Raw genomic sequence first — 15169 nt, forward strand, 5'->3', positions numbered from 1 at the left:
GGGTCATTCTTTTAATGGATAAACCCACAATTAAAGGTTTTTATATATTTAATAGAAAGTCACCTGCTTCTCCAAAATTGCCCAAACCAGTTTTGTTGTTTTATAGGTTCTTCAGCTGTCACTACTGGCAAATTTTATCTAAAACAGAGATTAAGGCTTGTTTCTGCGTTATTGGTCATACCTGAACTGGACATCAACTTCTTTGGCACTAATAAGCTTTTCAGTTCCTTTTACATTTTAATGTGATCCTACATAATTCATTCTTCTTGAAACAACATGCTTCACTTCTCCTGTTTGCGAAATATTCATTATCGTTTTGCATTTGTGCATAGCAGGAACAAGTGGCTTCTATGGGCCACTTCATTCTCATGGGAACAAGATCAAAGAGCTATAGTTGTACTTTCCCCCTGCCCCTGCTCTGGGAACCTACTTCATGAACAAAGATGGCTTGAATTACATTTCTGAAGAATTTATTTCTGTAATTTGGCACAAATTCAGCTGGGTGGAAAACCAGCAGTCTCCTATATATATTTAAGCTTGGTCCTTAACTTTCCAAAGGAAGTCCATTGCCTTTTGCCTTCTGGTACGCAATAGACAACCATCTCCACCATGAAGCTGACAACTGTATTTGTCCTGGGCACTCTGTTGGTTTGCTGTTATTCAGGTGAGTTGCTTAGCCCATTATAACAAGACATTTTTGTCTCAACGGACCTTTTGGGGTAAGTATGGATGCTTCCATAGGAAAGAGTTTCATACTGGACAATTTCATACTAAACAGATTTCCTTAAATACCTAAAATTTGTAAGTCATTGTTATCCTGCTGCTCAAATGAGTTTTCAGTAGCAGTATAAAGCTGCCTAGCTGCCAGGCTTCAGGGAATCCGATCCCCCACCCTCCTGGCTGGCAATCAGAAATGGGAAAACAAGAAGTTCTTACCATGGTATTTTATTCAATATTCACAGAGAGAGACGGAGGATACCGCCTCTCAGATAATGGTGTTGCTCCGAGTAAAGTCCCACCCCTTCCGTCTCTCCTATTATACATCATCCCTGTGCTGGCTGATCTGTGCTTTCTGCCTCTGTGCTTTCTGTTATCCTAATCTCAATGCACGCCGGGACCTGGGAGAGGAGGGGTCAGGAATGCTGTCTAAAGACACTGAGTCTGTCAGCTGTCTCTCCCCTGGTGCTTCTTCTTCCTGCTGCTCTCCCAATATTTCCCAACTTCTCCCCTCTCCAGCCTCTGAACTATGACCTTCTGCAAACCACTATTCTAAATCTATACTGTCCTCCTCTTCTCGGGAAGGTTCAGGAAGAGGGTGGGGTGGTCCCCACCATTCCTCCTCAGTCCAGTCTCTGACACTACCCTCAATGCATTTCATGGGTCAGTCTCTCTCTCTCTCTCTCTCTCTCTCTCTCTCTCTCTCTCTCTCTGATGTCCGTATGGTTGGATGGAGCCACCCTCCAAAGTCAGCTTTGCTGCAGCTTACCCTGATAGCTCTGTGGTAGGATGGGTGCACCAGCAGAGCCAATCCAGAGCTTCCATTGGCATACCCATGCGGCTCTGACCTTGCCGCTCCCTACTCTACCTGATCCTAGCCTTGCCCAGCTAGAATGCAGTGACACCAGTGTTAGGAGGATGGCTCTGCCCACTCACAATTCACAATTGCTTATTAGCATCCGGTGTTGTGAGTAAATGGATCTGGGCTTATGTGCTCATTTTTGCTCGTACAGTTTTCTTTGGACATATGTGGGGGGAAAGTATTTCACCCCGCAGGTATTCTGGGTAAGACTGTTATGTTTATATGCAAAGGCTAACCTGCACCAGCTGCTTAGTTATTTAGAAGACAACTTGGTCAAAACAGAGAGAGTGTCTTGCAGAGCTGTAAATAGCTCCAGTCTTTTGTTATCATTACAGTGAATCTACCTGAGAGAGAGAGAAAGCTAGAAGTTGCCTACCCCAAGGGTGACCCCAAAAGATAGGGTTGGGAAAGAATAAGGATGCGCGCACATGTAGTCTTTGAAACCACACAGGGGTTGGCTTTTTTGTACATAGCAGTTTGCAATTGTACATACCTTAATGCAATAACATCATACAAAGCTGCAGCTACTACCCCTGTTGTCTATACCCACAGGTGGGCTTGTTTTGAAACTTGTGTGCAATGACATTCTCTATTTCACTCAGTGTTGGAACACTGCTTGTTCCTCCCCGTCTGCTTGTTCCTCCCCACCACCGCTGACAGCAGCAAGGGCGGAGGAGGAAGGAGCAGCCTGAAAGGACCTTCACTCGAGTATAGGCTGAGGGGGGCTTTTTCAGCATAAAAAATGTGCTGAAAAAGTCGGCTTATACTCGAGTATATACAATATACACATAATAGCCTTTCAAAAGAAGGGATGGAAACCGGTGTGTTGATATGCTGTGGATATATTCTAGTATACAGAGGAGGCTAAATGACTGCACTTTTTCTTATTTTGCCTATTTCATTCAAAGACAAGTTAAATATGACGAGGGCCAGTGGCACAGCCCTGCAATGTCCATAGGGCTTCCCCAATAGGAGGAGGAGACCTGAGAAAGTGCTCTCTGTGTACGCACATAGGCAGCAAGCGCTTGAGAAGTGCATTATCGGTGCAGAACGGATTACAACTGTTCCAGCAGAATGTGTTTTAGATCAACGAATAATTTAGGACAGGGATGACATGGCACCTGTATCCAGCACTGAATGTACATAATCATGCCATGTTTGCACACCCAAAAAAGAATAGGCGAATTCTGTGTGAGAGTTTCAAGAGGATTTTGGTGGTATGGTGAGGAGGTTAAGAAGACTGGTGCCTGGATCTATTTCTGGATCTATTTCTGGAATAGAAGATCAAATGTGTCCTGGACACCCTGCCTCCCACTCCAAGTTCCATTTTATGGACATGACTGAAATAATAAAATCCTTGTCATTCAGGGTCATGGAATCTGGCATGCTGTTTCATTTACTACCCTAGGGAGCTAGTTAGCAGGTGAGAAAGTAGAAAGCTGACAGATTCACAAAAGTAACAGATTAATTAAAAATATTTTTATCTGTTATATATTTGGTTTTTATCATGCACTCATAGTTTCTGCTTAACTTGAATACCCTAGTCAAAACTACACTACCTGCGTTTTGCCATGTGACGTTTAACTGGTTCAAAGCCTGCTAACTTTTATCACAATTCAGATTTCCTCACTCAAAATCTAATTTTCAAGCATTTTCCATTCCTTTCCAGCTACTGCTATGAAAACTTGCCCCGTTCTTGTTGATACCCTCACAAACTTCCTTTTTGCCTCGCATGATGACTACATGAAAGCAATTGATCGCTTTGCCACCACCGAAGAAATGAAGAAAGCTGCTTCTGTGCTTAAACAATGTGCAGTCGGGCTTCCGGAATCCGTTCTAATAGCAAAAAGCCAAGTGCTGGTAATTATTTTCACACACATATACCCAACACTTAAATCACAGTTTGGGGCAAATTCACAAATGCACATTCATTATTTGAGGACTAAAACTGCTATGACAGATTGCCTCAAGTCACCACAGACACAATATGTTTCAGTGGAAGTAGGCTCTGAGGCCTTGTTCAGATATGGCTGTTTATCACATCATGACTCCAGCATAAGCTGGCTGGGTGTCTATGTGAGTTAACTGTATTGTTCAATAATAAATACTAACGTCAGATAATAAAAAAGAACCACACAGAGAAAGTTTAATTAGATAGCAAAAAGGTTGTAATAAAAGCAGAGAAACACCAAGAATTAAAGCAAAGTTCAGAAGATTCAAACTGTCTTCATCTGTTGCCTAAAAATTAGAAAATTGGCACCAAAAGTGTATCTCTGCTAGGAAAGAATATTTTACAACCAATGAGCATAGCTGTGAACGTTTCCCCTTTTAAAAGGGAAATTCCCTTATTCCGAATAGGATTCCTCACAAGTAAAGGGAAAAGTTGACAGCTATGCCAAAGAAGGTTTCCAGCCCCTGGGGATTGGTGGTGAAGGGCAAAAGCTCCCACATTAAAGAAGCACATTCAATCTCTGAGATTAGGGCAGGAGTTGTCAACCTTTCTGGGCTAGAGGACACATTCAGAATTTTGAGAAAGCACAGGGTTCTAGTTATAAAATGGCTGCCACATGTAGAAGAGCAGAAAACGAGACAGGACACAAAATGGTGCAGACCTCCTCCCCATCAGCCATCTCCACCAGTGAAGGAGGAAAAATCACCTACATTCGCCCCTACTGCACTCGCTCACAGAGAGAAGCTCTTTGCACCTCTCTCCTGTTCAGCACAGATGGGAGGGTGTGTGTCTAATCCTGGCATTCACTGAAATGTAGCATGTTTAAAGGGGCACACATGGTCCATCTTGGAGAGGTTGAGTAAGTGCAAACAGGAACTGTGCAGGAAAAGCAAACAGTCTCTCATGCATTGTAGATTTTTGAGGGGCTATTTACTAAGACCTTTTGCAGGCAGCACAGGAGGTACTGGTGCCCTCAGGCACCATGTTGGCTAACCCTGGATTAGGACAGCCTAGACATGACCTACCATATCAGAGACAGATATGATTATATGATTAGGTTTTATCCTATTCTCCATGTGAATTACAGCATACCTTTCTATTGACAATCTTTGTTCCAGTTAAATATCCTGCATGAATGTGAAAAGCCGCAACTGCTGCAAAACTGAAGCTTTGAGGAATTCTCCCGGTCCACCAGCCCCAGCCAGGACAGGAACCCATGATGATCATGCTAGCTGTTGATTGTGTTTCCCTTTCGCCGATCTTCATCCTGCTGAAACGTATATTTGCTTCAAAGCCGTTCTTTTCTCAAATGATCCCGCTCTTCAAGATCAGGCATCTTCACAGGCTTCTTTCTAGTCACTTCTTTCCTTAATAAACAAAAAGCATACCAGTGGCGTAGTTTGGAGTGTGTTTTTTTAAAAAAAGAAACAACTGATAACAGCTCATCTCTTCCAGGGTTTCCACCCCAGTCTGTATCCATAGTGCACGCTAACAATTCATTAAGTTTAATAACTTTGATTTTCTAATTTATGGTTTAGGTTCATACGTTGTGCTTTGTGTTGCCCCCCTCCAATAGACAAAGCCTTTCTTGCCTGAAAATCATTTTGTGAATTTTTTCCCAACTTGTCTTTAGCCAACCCCATTCCCCATCCACCTTCCTTTCATTCAGCAACCTGCCATGTCTACCCATCCTTCCCTCTCATGCTTTCCAAGTGCAGCCAATCCTTGCAAGCCATTGCTACCAAGGCGACACATGGCCCAGATCATGCATTAGTCACACTTGAACTTTACAGGCACATTAAATCTTTATGAATACACATTACCATGGATGCATGTTATTTTCAAGATCATGGGCCCAGGGTTGTGATATGCCACAGGGATGTTGCATTGTGCTATAGTTTCTGGGGCAGTCACCAATGCATTGCTGAATTGGTTTATTGTTACAAAACACCAAAATGCTATCAGAGAGGAAAAGGGACACGAGAGTGAAACTGCCAAAACGATAACAGAAAAAATGGAGTAAAACTTGGGCAGATAGTTCAAAAACACCACACTGCCTGGACCAACAGCTTACTTGCTCCTTTCTGTGACAGAGCCAAAGGATTACCCTTGATGGCACAAGTGAAATAGTAGCACCTTTCTTTCTACTTTCCTTCAAAAATATAGTTAAAATATATGAAATATGTGATATTTTATGAGACAAGCGGCAAAAGCAAGCAGAAATATAACCATAGGAATGGCAGAAAACTTTTCATTTTAGCTATGGTTTAAATCAGAGACAGTGCCTGGCTGAAGCTAAGCAGGTTGGCCAGAACTGGCCTTGCCTCGTAGCCAGATGACCTGCCTCAGGTGGTACCATGAGGGATGGGGCAATGAATATATGAAGCTGCTCTCCATGGTTTCAGGCAGGAGCTTTTGCCAGCTGTACCCAGAGACACCAGGGATTGAACCTGGCACCTTCTTCATGCAATGTAGATGAGCTGTGGTCCTTCCCCGATGAATGCAGGCACTGATGCCTTAATGGGTGAGCCAACCATTGCATATTCACCTTAGCTACAGCAGAGGTAGTTCTAGGCTAGGCTTCGGGAAACAAAAGAGTAACGAGTAAGCACTTGATTTGGAATTTTCAGTGTATTGATGGGAGATTGATTGGAAGAAACCAATACATTGAGATGTGAAGATGTTATATTGGACAGCATGCACACCTCCACGCCAATGGCAAAGTGCTGCTGGACTCACTGATCACGGCATCACTTCATAGGAAATAGCAGCTCAGGGCAATGGTCCTCAGAAGAGCACAGAGAGTTTGCCTTGGCAGGATAATCCCCTAGAGAATGCCTGAGGAAGGTGGCTCTATTTTCACTCCCCCACTTCAGATGCAAGCCCTTCATCAAAGTGCTCATAGGCAAATATTTGTTTTAAAGCACTGGAGTTTGATCCCTTAATAACATGCAGTGTGTGCATAAAACATTACTAACTAGTTTTCAAAGCACACCATCAAATAATGATCATGCCAGAGCCTGAATCAGTACCCAAAGTAGAAAAGTCAATATATACAAAACAAGTCCCCTAATTTAGGCAATTCCTTAATAACCACAATGGCTTAGAAACAGAATTCATATTAGTTATTCTTGCCAGATATTTTTTTCTGTTTAGAAAACCTGCGGCCATACTGATCATTTGGATACAAAGGCAATTCAGCCTGTCCTAGAATTACCTGCCCTTTCTTCTTTGTAGCCTTGAAAAACTTATGGCCAGTGGTCATTGCAAATACAATTCTGTAGTAGATTTATCAACTACAAATCATGTGCATTAAGTACAACCAGTGCTTTCTTCCTTTAAGAAAATGTTTAGGGGCACTCTCATTTTGACTCAAGAAAATCACCATTTTATAGTACAAATATGGAAAAATAAATACAGTAAACAGACAAAAGTACAAAGATTCACAAAAGGTTTAGGGGTATAAGTACCCCTGCATCCCCCCAGAAAAAACTACTGTGTACAACATATGACATGGATATATTTCATTATTATTTTTTGTACGTTTTGTATCCTGTCTTTTACTTCCCCAAGAAACTGATAGTGACACTCTAGCCTCACAATAATCGTGTGAGATGGTCTGTGCTGAGTGCAGTTTCTCCAGAGATACCTAGGGAGCTTAATATGGGCGGAACCAGGGATTCATTCTACATGTCCAAACTCAGTCCTCAAGCCATGGCATTCCATCTGTTCTCTTACCTTTAAGCAAAAATCCACATGCATTGTCCATACAAGCCCACAGGGAACCAGGTTTGTTCTTAAATCCCTGCAATGTGCACAAATGGTAGACCCTTACTCCTTTGTGCAAGGGGAGCGTGCTAAACTCATTCTAGCTCAGGGTTTTCCACAACCAAACACTGTCACAGCTATGCCCTGCTCTCTCAACAACCCCCCAGCCTATATACATAGTCATTTACTTCATCTGCTTTTCCTGGGTGGGTTCTGGCCAGCACAGAACAGGGCTGCTGCAATTTCTTGCGGCTCATCCTCCTTCAGAGCCACACACACACCAGGTGAATCATATAGAAATTGCCTCCAGTGAGCGTATTCTTGTGAACGCTCAGGTTCTCCCTGTTTTTCATTGGAATTGGTTAAAATATGTGTCCAGGGGACTCAGCTACACTAGTCAAAAAATGACGATTTGAATGCGTTATAAATATGCAGCATCAGGTGGCGTCAGAGAGCAAGAAAAAATTCTATGTGATTTTTACATAGCCCCTTTTGTTATAATGATTTAATTTCTGACTTATTTATAGCATGGTTTTTTCCTGTGTGTAGATCTACCCCAGTAAAATGGTTTTTGGAGCATTTTTAATGTTATTTTTGCAATATGCATTTTAATGCACATTCTAACCTTCCATCCCTAGACACCCTCCAAGTAATCCTGATGTAGCACCTTTCTGCTGGCACCCCCTCTGCCTGTGCACCAAAGGGTAAGGTTGCACACAATCAGTGACTCTGCTAGCCGCAGCTTCTTCATGCACAGGGTGTGACATGCACACATGGGAGCGGCAGCTGGGGGGGGGGGATGATGTTAGTCTGATCTGGTGAGAGAAGGGGTTACAGGAGATGAGTTAGAGGAGTCTGTGGGAGCCAGTATGGGACTCTGTGGGTGAATGCACAAGATGCTTTGAGGCTGAGGAGATAGGTCCTCAGTTATAGATTTAGACGGAGAAATAAAGATTTCTTGCCATGCAAAACCAAAAAACCAAAACCAAGTGAGAGGAACAGAAACCACAGAGAATGCAGAAATTAAAAACATCCTCTCAAACGTGCCAGCTAATTTATATTGATCGCAGCTACATGCATTTGAGAATATAGGTTCCTTCTATAGGAGCAATTGTAAACTTTCACATTTTGTAAAGTAGCTATGTAGAGGTAAAGGGATCCCTGACCATTAGGTCCAGTCGTGACCGACTCTGGGGTTGTGGCACTCATCTCACTTTATTGGCTGAGGGAGCTGGCGTACAGCTTCCGGGTCATGTGGCTAGCATGACTAAGCCGCTTCTGGCGAACCAGAGCAGGACACGGAAACGCTGTTTACCTTCCCGCCAGAGCACTACCTATTTATCTACTTGCTCTTTGACGTGCTTTCAAACTGCTAGGTTGGCAGGAGCAGGGACTGAGCAACGGGCGCTCACCCTGTCACAGGGATTCGAACCGCCGACCTTCTGATCGGCAAGTCCTAGGCTCTGTGGCTTAACCCACAGTGCCACCCACGTCACTTAGAGTAGCTATGTAGCGGGTGCCAATCCTGCTGCCTGTTAGGCACCATGAGGAAGGCCATCACCTCTGGTGAGGATGCTGTGGAGGTGGGTGACCAATGGCAGCAGCCGTGGGCCCAAGTCACACTGCAGGCAAAGGTGGTAGTGGAAGGGAAGAGAACAGGGCTCTGTCCGCCTTCTTTGTCTTTGTGGGGCAAAGTGACAGACTGCATTAACTTGCATGGGGAAGAGGGGAGAATGTCTGCACCCTCAGAAATGGCTGATGGGGTGGAGGAAATCTCACCCATCCACCAAAGTCTCCATTATTCTGCCTCACCAGCTCTAATCAGCCGGTCACCCTAAAATTGATTTTAAAAGTGCATTTTTCACTCAAGCTTATCACTAACAGAGCTAACCAAAGTGACCCTCCTGGTGCCAACTAATTTGAGAATGTTTGAAGCATCTCTTTGTCTCCCTCAGATTCAATTTTTGAAGATAAGCAAACCAACAGGACAATTCCTCTCTCATCCATCTAATTCCTCCCTCGGGGTATAATGAAGAGAACAAATATGACGAAGGTCAAGTGTCCTCCTATGTCCTGTTGTGGGTGGTGTTGCTCTTGCTACCTCCTGTATATATACATGCACACCTGCGCTGTGCAGCTCACCATCACAGACAATTTCCCTGGTAAGGTAATCCATACACAGAGTGTTCTCCGTAATCATGAAGTTGGCACTTGTCGTTCTCTTCATCACCCTGGCATGTTGCTGCTCCTCTGGTAAGCATCACTCATGATTAGCATTGCTATTGTTGCACTTTTATTGTTGTAATCTGCTTTGGGATTTGTTTTTAAATGAAAAGCGGTATGAAATGCTTTTAAACAAATCACCAAACAGTTATGCTCTTTTTTCCCTCAACACACTGAAGAAGCACAAATGACCTCATTCAGCACAGTGTTTTCAGAGATGGCATTTGCAAATGAAGTACAGTAGGGGGAAAGAACTAAAAAATATGGGCTTTAGGCATCTGACTTAGGTGTGTACTCGTGTTGCTGAATGTAAAATGTGGAAAGGGGGCAATTGTGGATGGGGGGGGGGCAATTGTGGATACAGCTGGCAGATGTTAATGTGACTTCAGTGGAACATTTTCCAGCATCTGTGATTGTGGAAATTCCTGGCTCCGTCACTGCCAGCCTCAGGTAGGCTTCACTTGCTGTGTCAATGTGAGGGATTGCTTCTGTATTGAAGGAAATGTTTGGTGAAAACTGATCCCCAGAGATGCAAACTCACCACTTCGTTGACTAAGTCTCAGTAAGTCAAAGTGCTGATGCCCAACAGCTTGCGAAGGTTGCTCAGTATTTGCTAGCTGCTTGGAAGAACAGTTAGGCTCCAAGGAAGCACTGGAGAGGTGCTTGTGGGATTTCCTGCTTCATGGGTCAAAATAATGTAACAAACCTTGAACAACATCCACCCTTGAGTCTGTGAAGGTATCATTTACCACTCCAGCTCAGGTTAAAAAACAACAATGCAACAATATCTCAAGGGAAGAACTTTCAACATTGTTACTATTAATATTTTTGAATTATGAACAACAACAGACCAAGTCTGTGGTGGTAGTTCCACACAACTGGGAAGTGGGGCCTGGTGCCTTGTAAATATTTAGGATTATATAGTCTGAGTAAATGGCATCCAGTTTAGATCAGAGCTAGTGCATTCTCAGGTGAGTCCTTTTCCTTCTAGCCAGCTATCACACAAGGTTTTTTATGTAAAGAGTTTTTAAAAATTCATTTAATTTATTGAAAAATCCATTTTGATTTTTTGTTTTGCTTTTTTCTAGTTTCTGCTGCTATGTGTGATCCTGTTGACGAATTTCTGCAAGCAATGCTGAATAAATCAGATGAAGAATTTAAGGAGATAGCTGAAAAGTATGCCGAGGACGACCATGGGGTAGAAGCCTCAATGAAGTTAAAAAAGTGTGCAGATAAACTGTCAAGCGAGCAAAATCCTGCTTACTTTAAAGTGGCGGTAATTATCAGTTTTGCCATTTTCTTTTCTTGCTTTTTGCAGCACAAGCCAACAAGCAGATTCAGGATTTGCAATCAATCTTTGTTTTCCTCTCTGTTTAAAAAAGTTATATTAACACACAGATCAAAGGTCATAAGATATAATATCCTGGTCCAAAAAGCACTCATAAACCTTGTCCTGCCTTCTTCCTCACAGAGAACTGTATCTCAATTGTTATGGTGTTGTACCTGAATATGGTTACAATATAAATAAAATTTGAAGCAAGCAAGCTAGTCAGGTCAGGTCAGCTGACCTAAATTCAACTATGAGCCAGTTTTCTCCCGTTCAATTGCTTACATGCCATTGGGCCATCTGCTCCCAGTACACCTGAATCACCCAAAAGTAACCAGAGCTGCACTGTGTACCCATAATCCCCTGCTTCTTTGTCCCGCCACACTCTGTATTGACCTGGATTTCATTTCATTTCAGAAAAATGTAATGGCCAAATGCAAAGAAAGCTGGAAGGAGGACTGATCCATGGATGAATCCAAGCTGATTCCACAGGCTGACTACTAGCCTCAGTTGCCGCAAAGCAACACTCATTGATCCATTCTTCTACTTCTTCTGTACTGTCACTATTCCATCCTGAGATTTCTCTCTCAATCTGGATAGTATTCAACAAATACTATCGAGAACCTAGAGAAATCTCATCTGTTGTTCTTGAATCATTCATAATCAATAAACTCTCTGCCTTGCATTTCTGTGCTCAGGATTAATTTTTGAGTGTGTATTAACTTTTGTCACAGTTAATCCAGAGACTTCATTGGGGATCTAGAATTCTAGAAGGGTGACATAACTTTTGTCAATAAAGGATCACTAAAGATTCAACATTGCTATATTAAAGAATACCATGTTGGTTAGAGGTGGGGGAGTTGTATTATACCTCTCTGAATATTCAGAGCAGACTCTGAATAGTCGGTCTGCTGCAACATTCAGGCACATATGAAAAAGGACTTTGGGGTTTTAACAGACCACAAGAGTCAGCTGTGTGATATGGCAGCTAAAAAAAGCCAATGAAATTTCTAGGCTGCATCAACAGAAGTGTAGTGTCCAATTGCAATAAATCATGGTACCACTGCATTTTGCTTCGGTCAGACCTCAGCCTGGAATACTGCGTCCAGTTCAGGGAACTGGAGTTAAAGGAGAATATTGTTGCACACCACCCCAATCTCCGAGCGGTACGAGATTCCAGGGGTTCCAAGCACTTACCCAGGGTTCATGTTTCCTTTTGGAATGAGGCACAGTGGAGACTGCGGTGTCTTTAGGCTATAAGGTTTATTTACACATACATACAGCCTGATCCTATGATGGAGGCATTCGCAGCATCAATACCCCAAAAGGGACTTGTTTCTCCCATAGCGACAACCTTGGATCGAAGCAGAGATCTGGCATGGCGCTCTCTCTCTGCTTGCTGCATTGCTCACAACACAGCCCTGAAAACTCTACTCCAAACTCTGGCTTTGTCTTTTGCAAGAAGAGCCCCCACCTTCGGAACTAGGGTCATCCAATGAAGCAGAATGGTAGAAGATTCAGAAAAGACAAGAACTACTGCTTCACAGAATGGAATTCATTGATGAAAATGAAGCAGAGACGGTTACTAATTTAGACAGCAGGCAATCAATAGTGACTAATGTTGGCTGAACACAACCTTCTGTACCAGAGGCAGTATGCTTCTGCATACCCACCAGGTCTCCCCATTTGAGCCATGAGGCCATTTCAGCAAGCCACACAGACATTAAAGTATAAGCTGTCCATAAATTCAAAAATGGCAGAAGCCAACCTTTTAACAAACACAGAATAAATTCAATATTACAAAACACACACACACAGAAACCACAATTTAGATTTAAGTTACTGTCTTTTTGGCGATGATTGAAGATCCTCCTTTTCTAATAAGGACCAATATACACTGGTCAGTTAAAACATTAAAAATGCATTATAAAAATGAGACATCAGAGGGCACCATAGAGCACTGATCCTTTGTCAATGTAAAATTGCATTGAGAGCTATATTATGAGGGTTTTTTAAAGCATTTTTACAAATCAGTGTAGTTCCAGCCTAAATCTCTGAAGTAGATTTTTTTATCCCAATCTGTATCTGTATTGGATTTGAAATTTTAGTAGTAGTAGTAGTAGTAGTAGTAAGTAGTAGTTATTCATATTTATTTGATTTCTTACCAGCCCTTCATCACAATGTCCCAGGATACAATCTAAAAACATAATGTTAAACACAGTTTTTTAAAAATAGTCACAAGAATAAAAGTAAAAATAAAAGACCCCTGTATGATTAAGTCCCGTCAAAGGCGACTATGGGGTGCGGTGCTCATCTCGCTTCAATAGTGTGGGTCAAAAACACTTTCTGGTTTTATGACAATCAAGTCGTATTTAAATCATGTGAAATAATAAATTTGTGTGTGTGTGTTTGTGTTGTAACAAATGAGATGCTGTGGGTAGCAGTACAAAATGGCTGCCATGAACAGCAAAAAATTGGTGACAGTACTCCATATCAGTGAGTACCAAAAAAAACCAAAAACCAGCTGTGTGTGTGTAGTATCAAAGGTCAGGAAAACTGATGTGTCTTCAGCATATGACTGAAACTACACAACGAAGGTGTTAGGCACATATCTGCAGGAAGAAAATCACAACAATTAAGAATTCATAATTAAAAACAGTTAAAATCAAACCACAGTCTCAGGAATAGGGTGAGCCCAGAAAACATACATATCAAATGTCAAAAGGGTAAAGAGATGTGTTGTTAGCATTCACCAAAAATTGTACATGCAGGTCCCACTATCCAAACACAAAGTGTTCTTAGGAAGTCATTTGTTATGTGAGCTTTCACTTAAAAAGTCAATGATTTCCAATTATTCCTACAGGGAAATTTGTGACTATGGAATTTTGACCCCAAAATGATGGGAAAAAACAAGAAAACCCTCTGGACAAACAAGGAAAGAATGCATGCTCTCTTATTTGTCCAATCTCTGCCCCTCGCCCCATGGTTTATGGCAAAACAGTTGCAACATACAAAAAAACTTAAGAATTCTTTTTGTTTACAATACTACGCAAGGGTCTGGCTGTTGGGATATCTGAATCTGTGGTGTTATAGCGAGGTTTGGGTAATAACAACTCATGTTTGAATAAGTGAATTTTCGTATAACAAGTGTTTGGATAGCAGAACCTTTGCGTGTATAGCAAAGATGCCAGACGCCCTTCTGTGGTCAGGGATTTCCACAGCTTATATGTTTTGATTGTTAAATCACTACCTATGTTTCATGGGTAGCAATTCTTAAGTGAAATGAGTAAACTGGCACCTGAAGGGTAGTATAGAAATTTAATAAAGAAAGAAAGAAGCAAGCCACAATGTGGTGCCAGACATGGGGACAATGGTGTGTCACTTGGTAAAAAATGCCATCTATGGGCAACAGGCCTCCTCAGAAGCAGAAAGGGCGCTGGATGGTCACTTGAGGGTGCCATATTGTTAGATAGCTGAGGAAGGGGCTTTGGTCCCTATCCAATGCTGCTGTTCCACTAGCACAGCAGAGCTTTCCTCTCCTCTCCCCTGCAGCCCACCGCCATCATAAGCTGCTCCAGAGGGTTGGAAGATCCTTTAGAGCAGATATTGAAGGTGCACAGGTTAATGAAAGGGAAGTCCTGCTCTGTGAATAGAACCTGGGTTGCCATATTTCAAAAGGAAAAACCAGGAACTTTTTTTTTTTTTTACATAAACACTGAAAAATTGCGAATTTTCAATTGTCTTGCCTAAGCTCCAGGACCAAGTGCCACCTTTTGGATGTCAATTCCGCCTTTGAAATCCCAGTAATGTCCAGGGAAATCCGGACATTTGGCAGCCCTAGTAGAACTTCATGCATGTCACGTTGGATATAACCCTTTATCCCCCCGCCCCGCCCACTCCTAATACAGGTCCTTCATTCGACTGACAACCTTAATAACACAGAGATATCGCCAACTAGTTTTCAAAGGATGCCATCCAAGCATGAAGAAGGGAAAACATGCCTGAATCCAAATCAATCCCAAAATCATGAAAGTCAATAGATACAAAGAGATCCTATATGGTAGGTAATCCCTTAATGACCTAAATTATTTAGAAGTAGCATTTATATTAGTGATCCCTGCCAAAGACATTTTTGACCGTTAATAAAGCCCAAGGCTATCCTGGTCATTTGGAATTTAGCCTGCTATGGAATAGCCTGCTTTTTCCTTCCTACACCCCTCCTTGCCGCACAACAACCATCTGCTGTTTGGATGCCTTGAAAATATTTTGGTCACTAATATTTGCAGATTCCATGATTGTGTCCTGCAATTCTTAACAAAAA

At 42.3% G+C, this 15169-nt stretch overlaps 2 protein-coding genes across 2 annotated transcripts; both read left to right on the forward strand.

The window, feature by feature from the left end:
* Nucleotides 1-501: 501 nt before the first annotated feature.
* LOC310744805 (secretoglobin family 1D member 2-like) lies at nucleotides 502-4920 on the forward strand. Its single transcript, XM_083576449.1, has 3 exons — nucleotides 502-664; nucleotides 3249-3439; nucleotides 4649-4920. The coding sequence occupies exons 1-3, from the start codon at nucleotides 610-612 to the stop codon at nucleotides 4694-4696; spliced, it is 294 nt and encodes a 97-aa protein (XP_083432575.1). The 5' UTR covers nucleotides 502-609; the 3' UTR covers nucleotides 4697-4920.
* A 4495-nt stretch (nucleotides 4921-9415) lies between these two features.
* On the forward strand, nucleotides 9416-11533 carry LOC310749082 (uteroglobin-like). The gene is made up of 3 exons (XM_083585490.1): nucleotides 9416-9551; nucleotides 10610-10797; nucleotides 11266-11533. The coding sequence occupies exons 1-3, from the start codon at nucleotides 9497-9499 to the stop codon at nucleotides 11308-11310; spliced, it is 288 nt and encodes a 95-aa protein (XP_083441616.1). The 5' UTR covers nucleotides 9416-9496; the 3' UTR covers nucleotides 11311-11533.
* The last annotated feature ends 3636 nt before the right edge of the window (nucleotides 11534-15169 follow it).

This window comes from Podarcis filfolensis (genome assembly GCF_964270895.1).
Source record: "Podarcis filfolensis genome assembly, chromosome: 1".
NCBI classification, from domain to species: domain Eukaryota; kingdom Metazoa; phylum Chordata; class Lepidosauria; order Squamata; family Lacertidae; genus Podarcis; species Podarcis filfolensis.

Excerpts from the sequence above, each read along its gene's own strand:
- LOC310749082 (XM_083585490.1), top strand. The coding sequence starts at position 9,497 with ATGAAGTTGGCACTTGTCGTTCTCTTCATCACCCTGGCATGTTGCTGC. Across the intron at positions 9,552-10,609 it reads GGCATGTTGCTGCTCCTCTG|TTTCTGCTGCTATGTGTGAT; the intron begins GTAAGCATCACT and ends GCTTTTTTCTAG. Across the intron at positions 10,798-11,265 it reads CTGCTTACTTTAAAGTGGCG|AAAAATGTAATGGCCAAATG; the intron begins GTAATTATCAGT and ends ATTTCATTTCAG.
- LOC310744805 (XM_083576449.1), top strand. The coding sequence starts at position 610 with ATGAAGCTGACAACTGTATTTGTCCTGGGCACTCTGTTGGTTTGCTGT. Across the intron at positions 665-3,248 it reads GTTGGTTTGCTGTTATTCAG|CTACTGCTATGAAAACTTGC; the intron begins GTGAGTTGCTTA and ends ATTCCTTTCCAG. Across the intron at positions 3,440-4,648 it reads TAGCAAAAAGCCAAGTGCTG|TTAAATATCCTGCATGAATG; the intron begins GTAATTATTTTC and ends TCTTTGTTCCAG.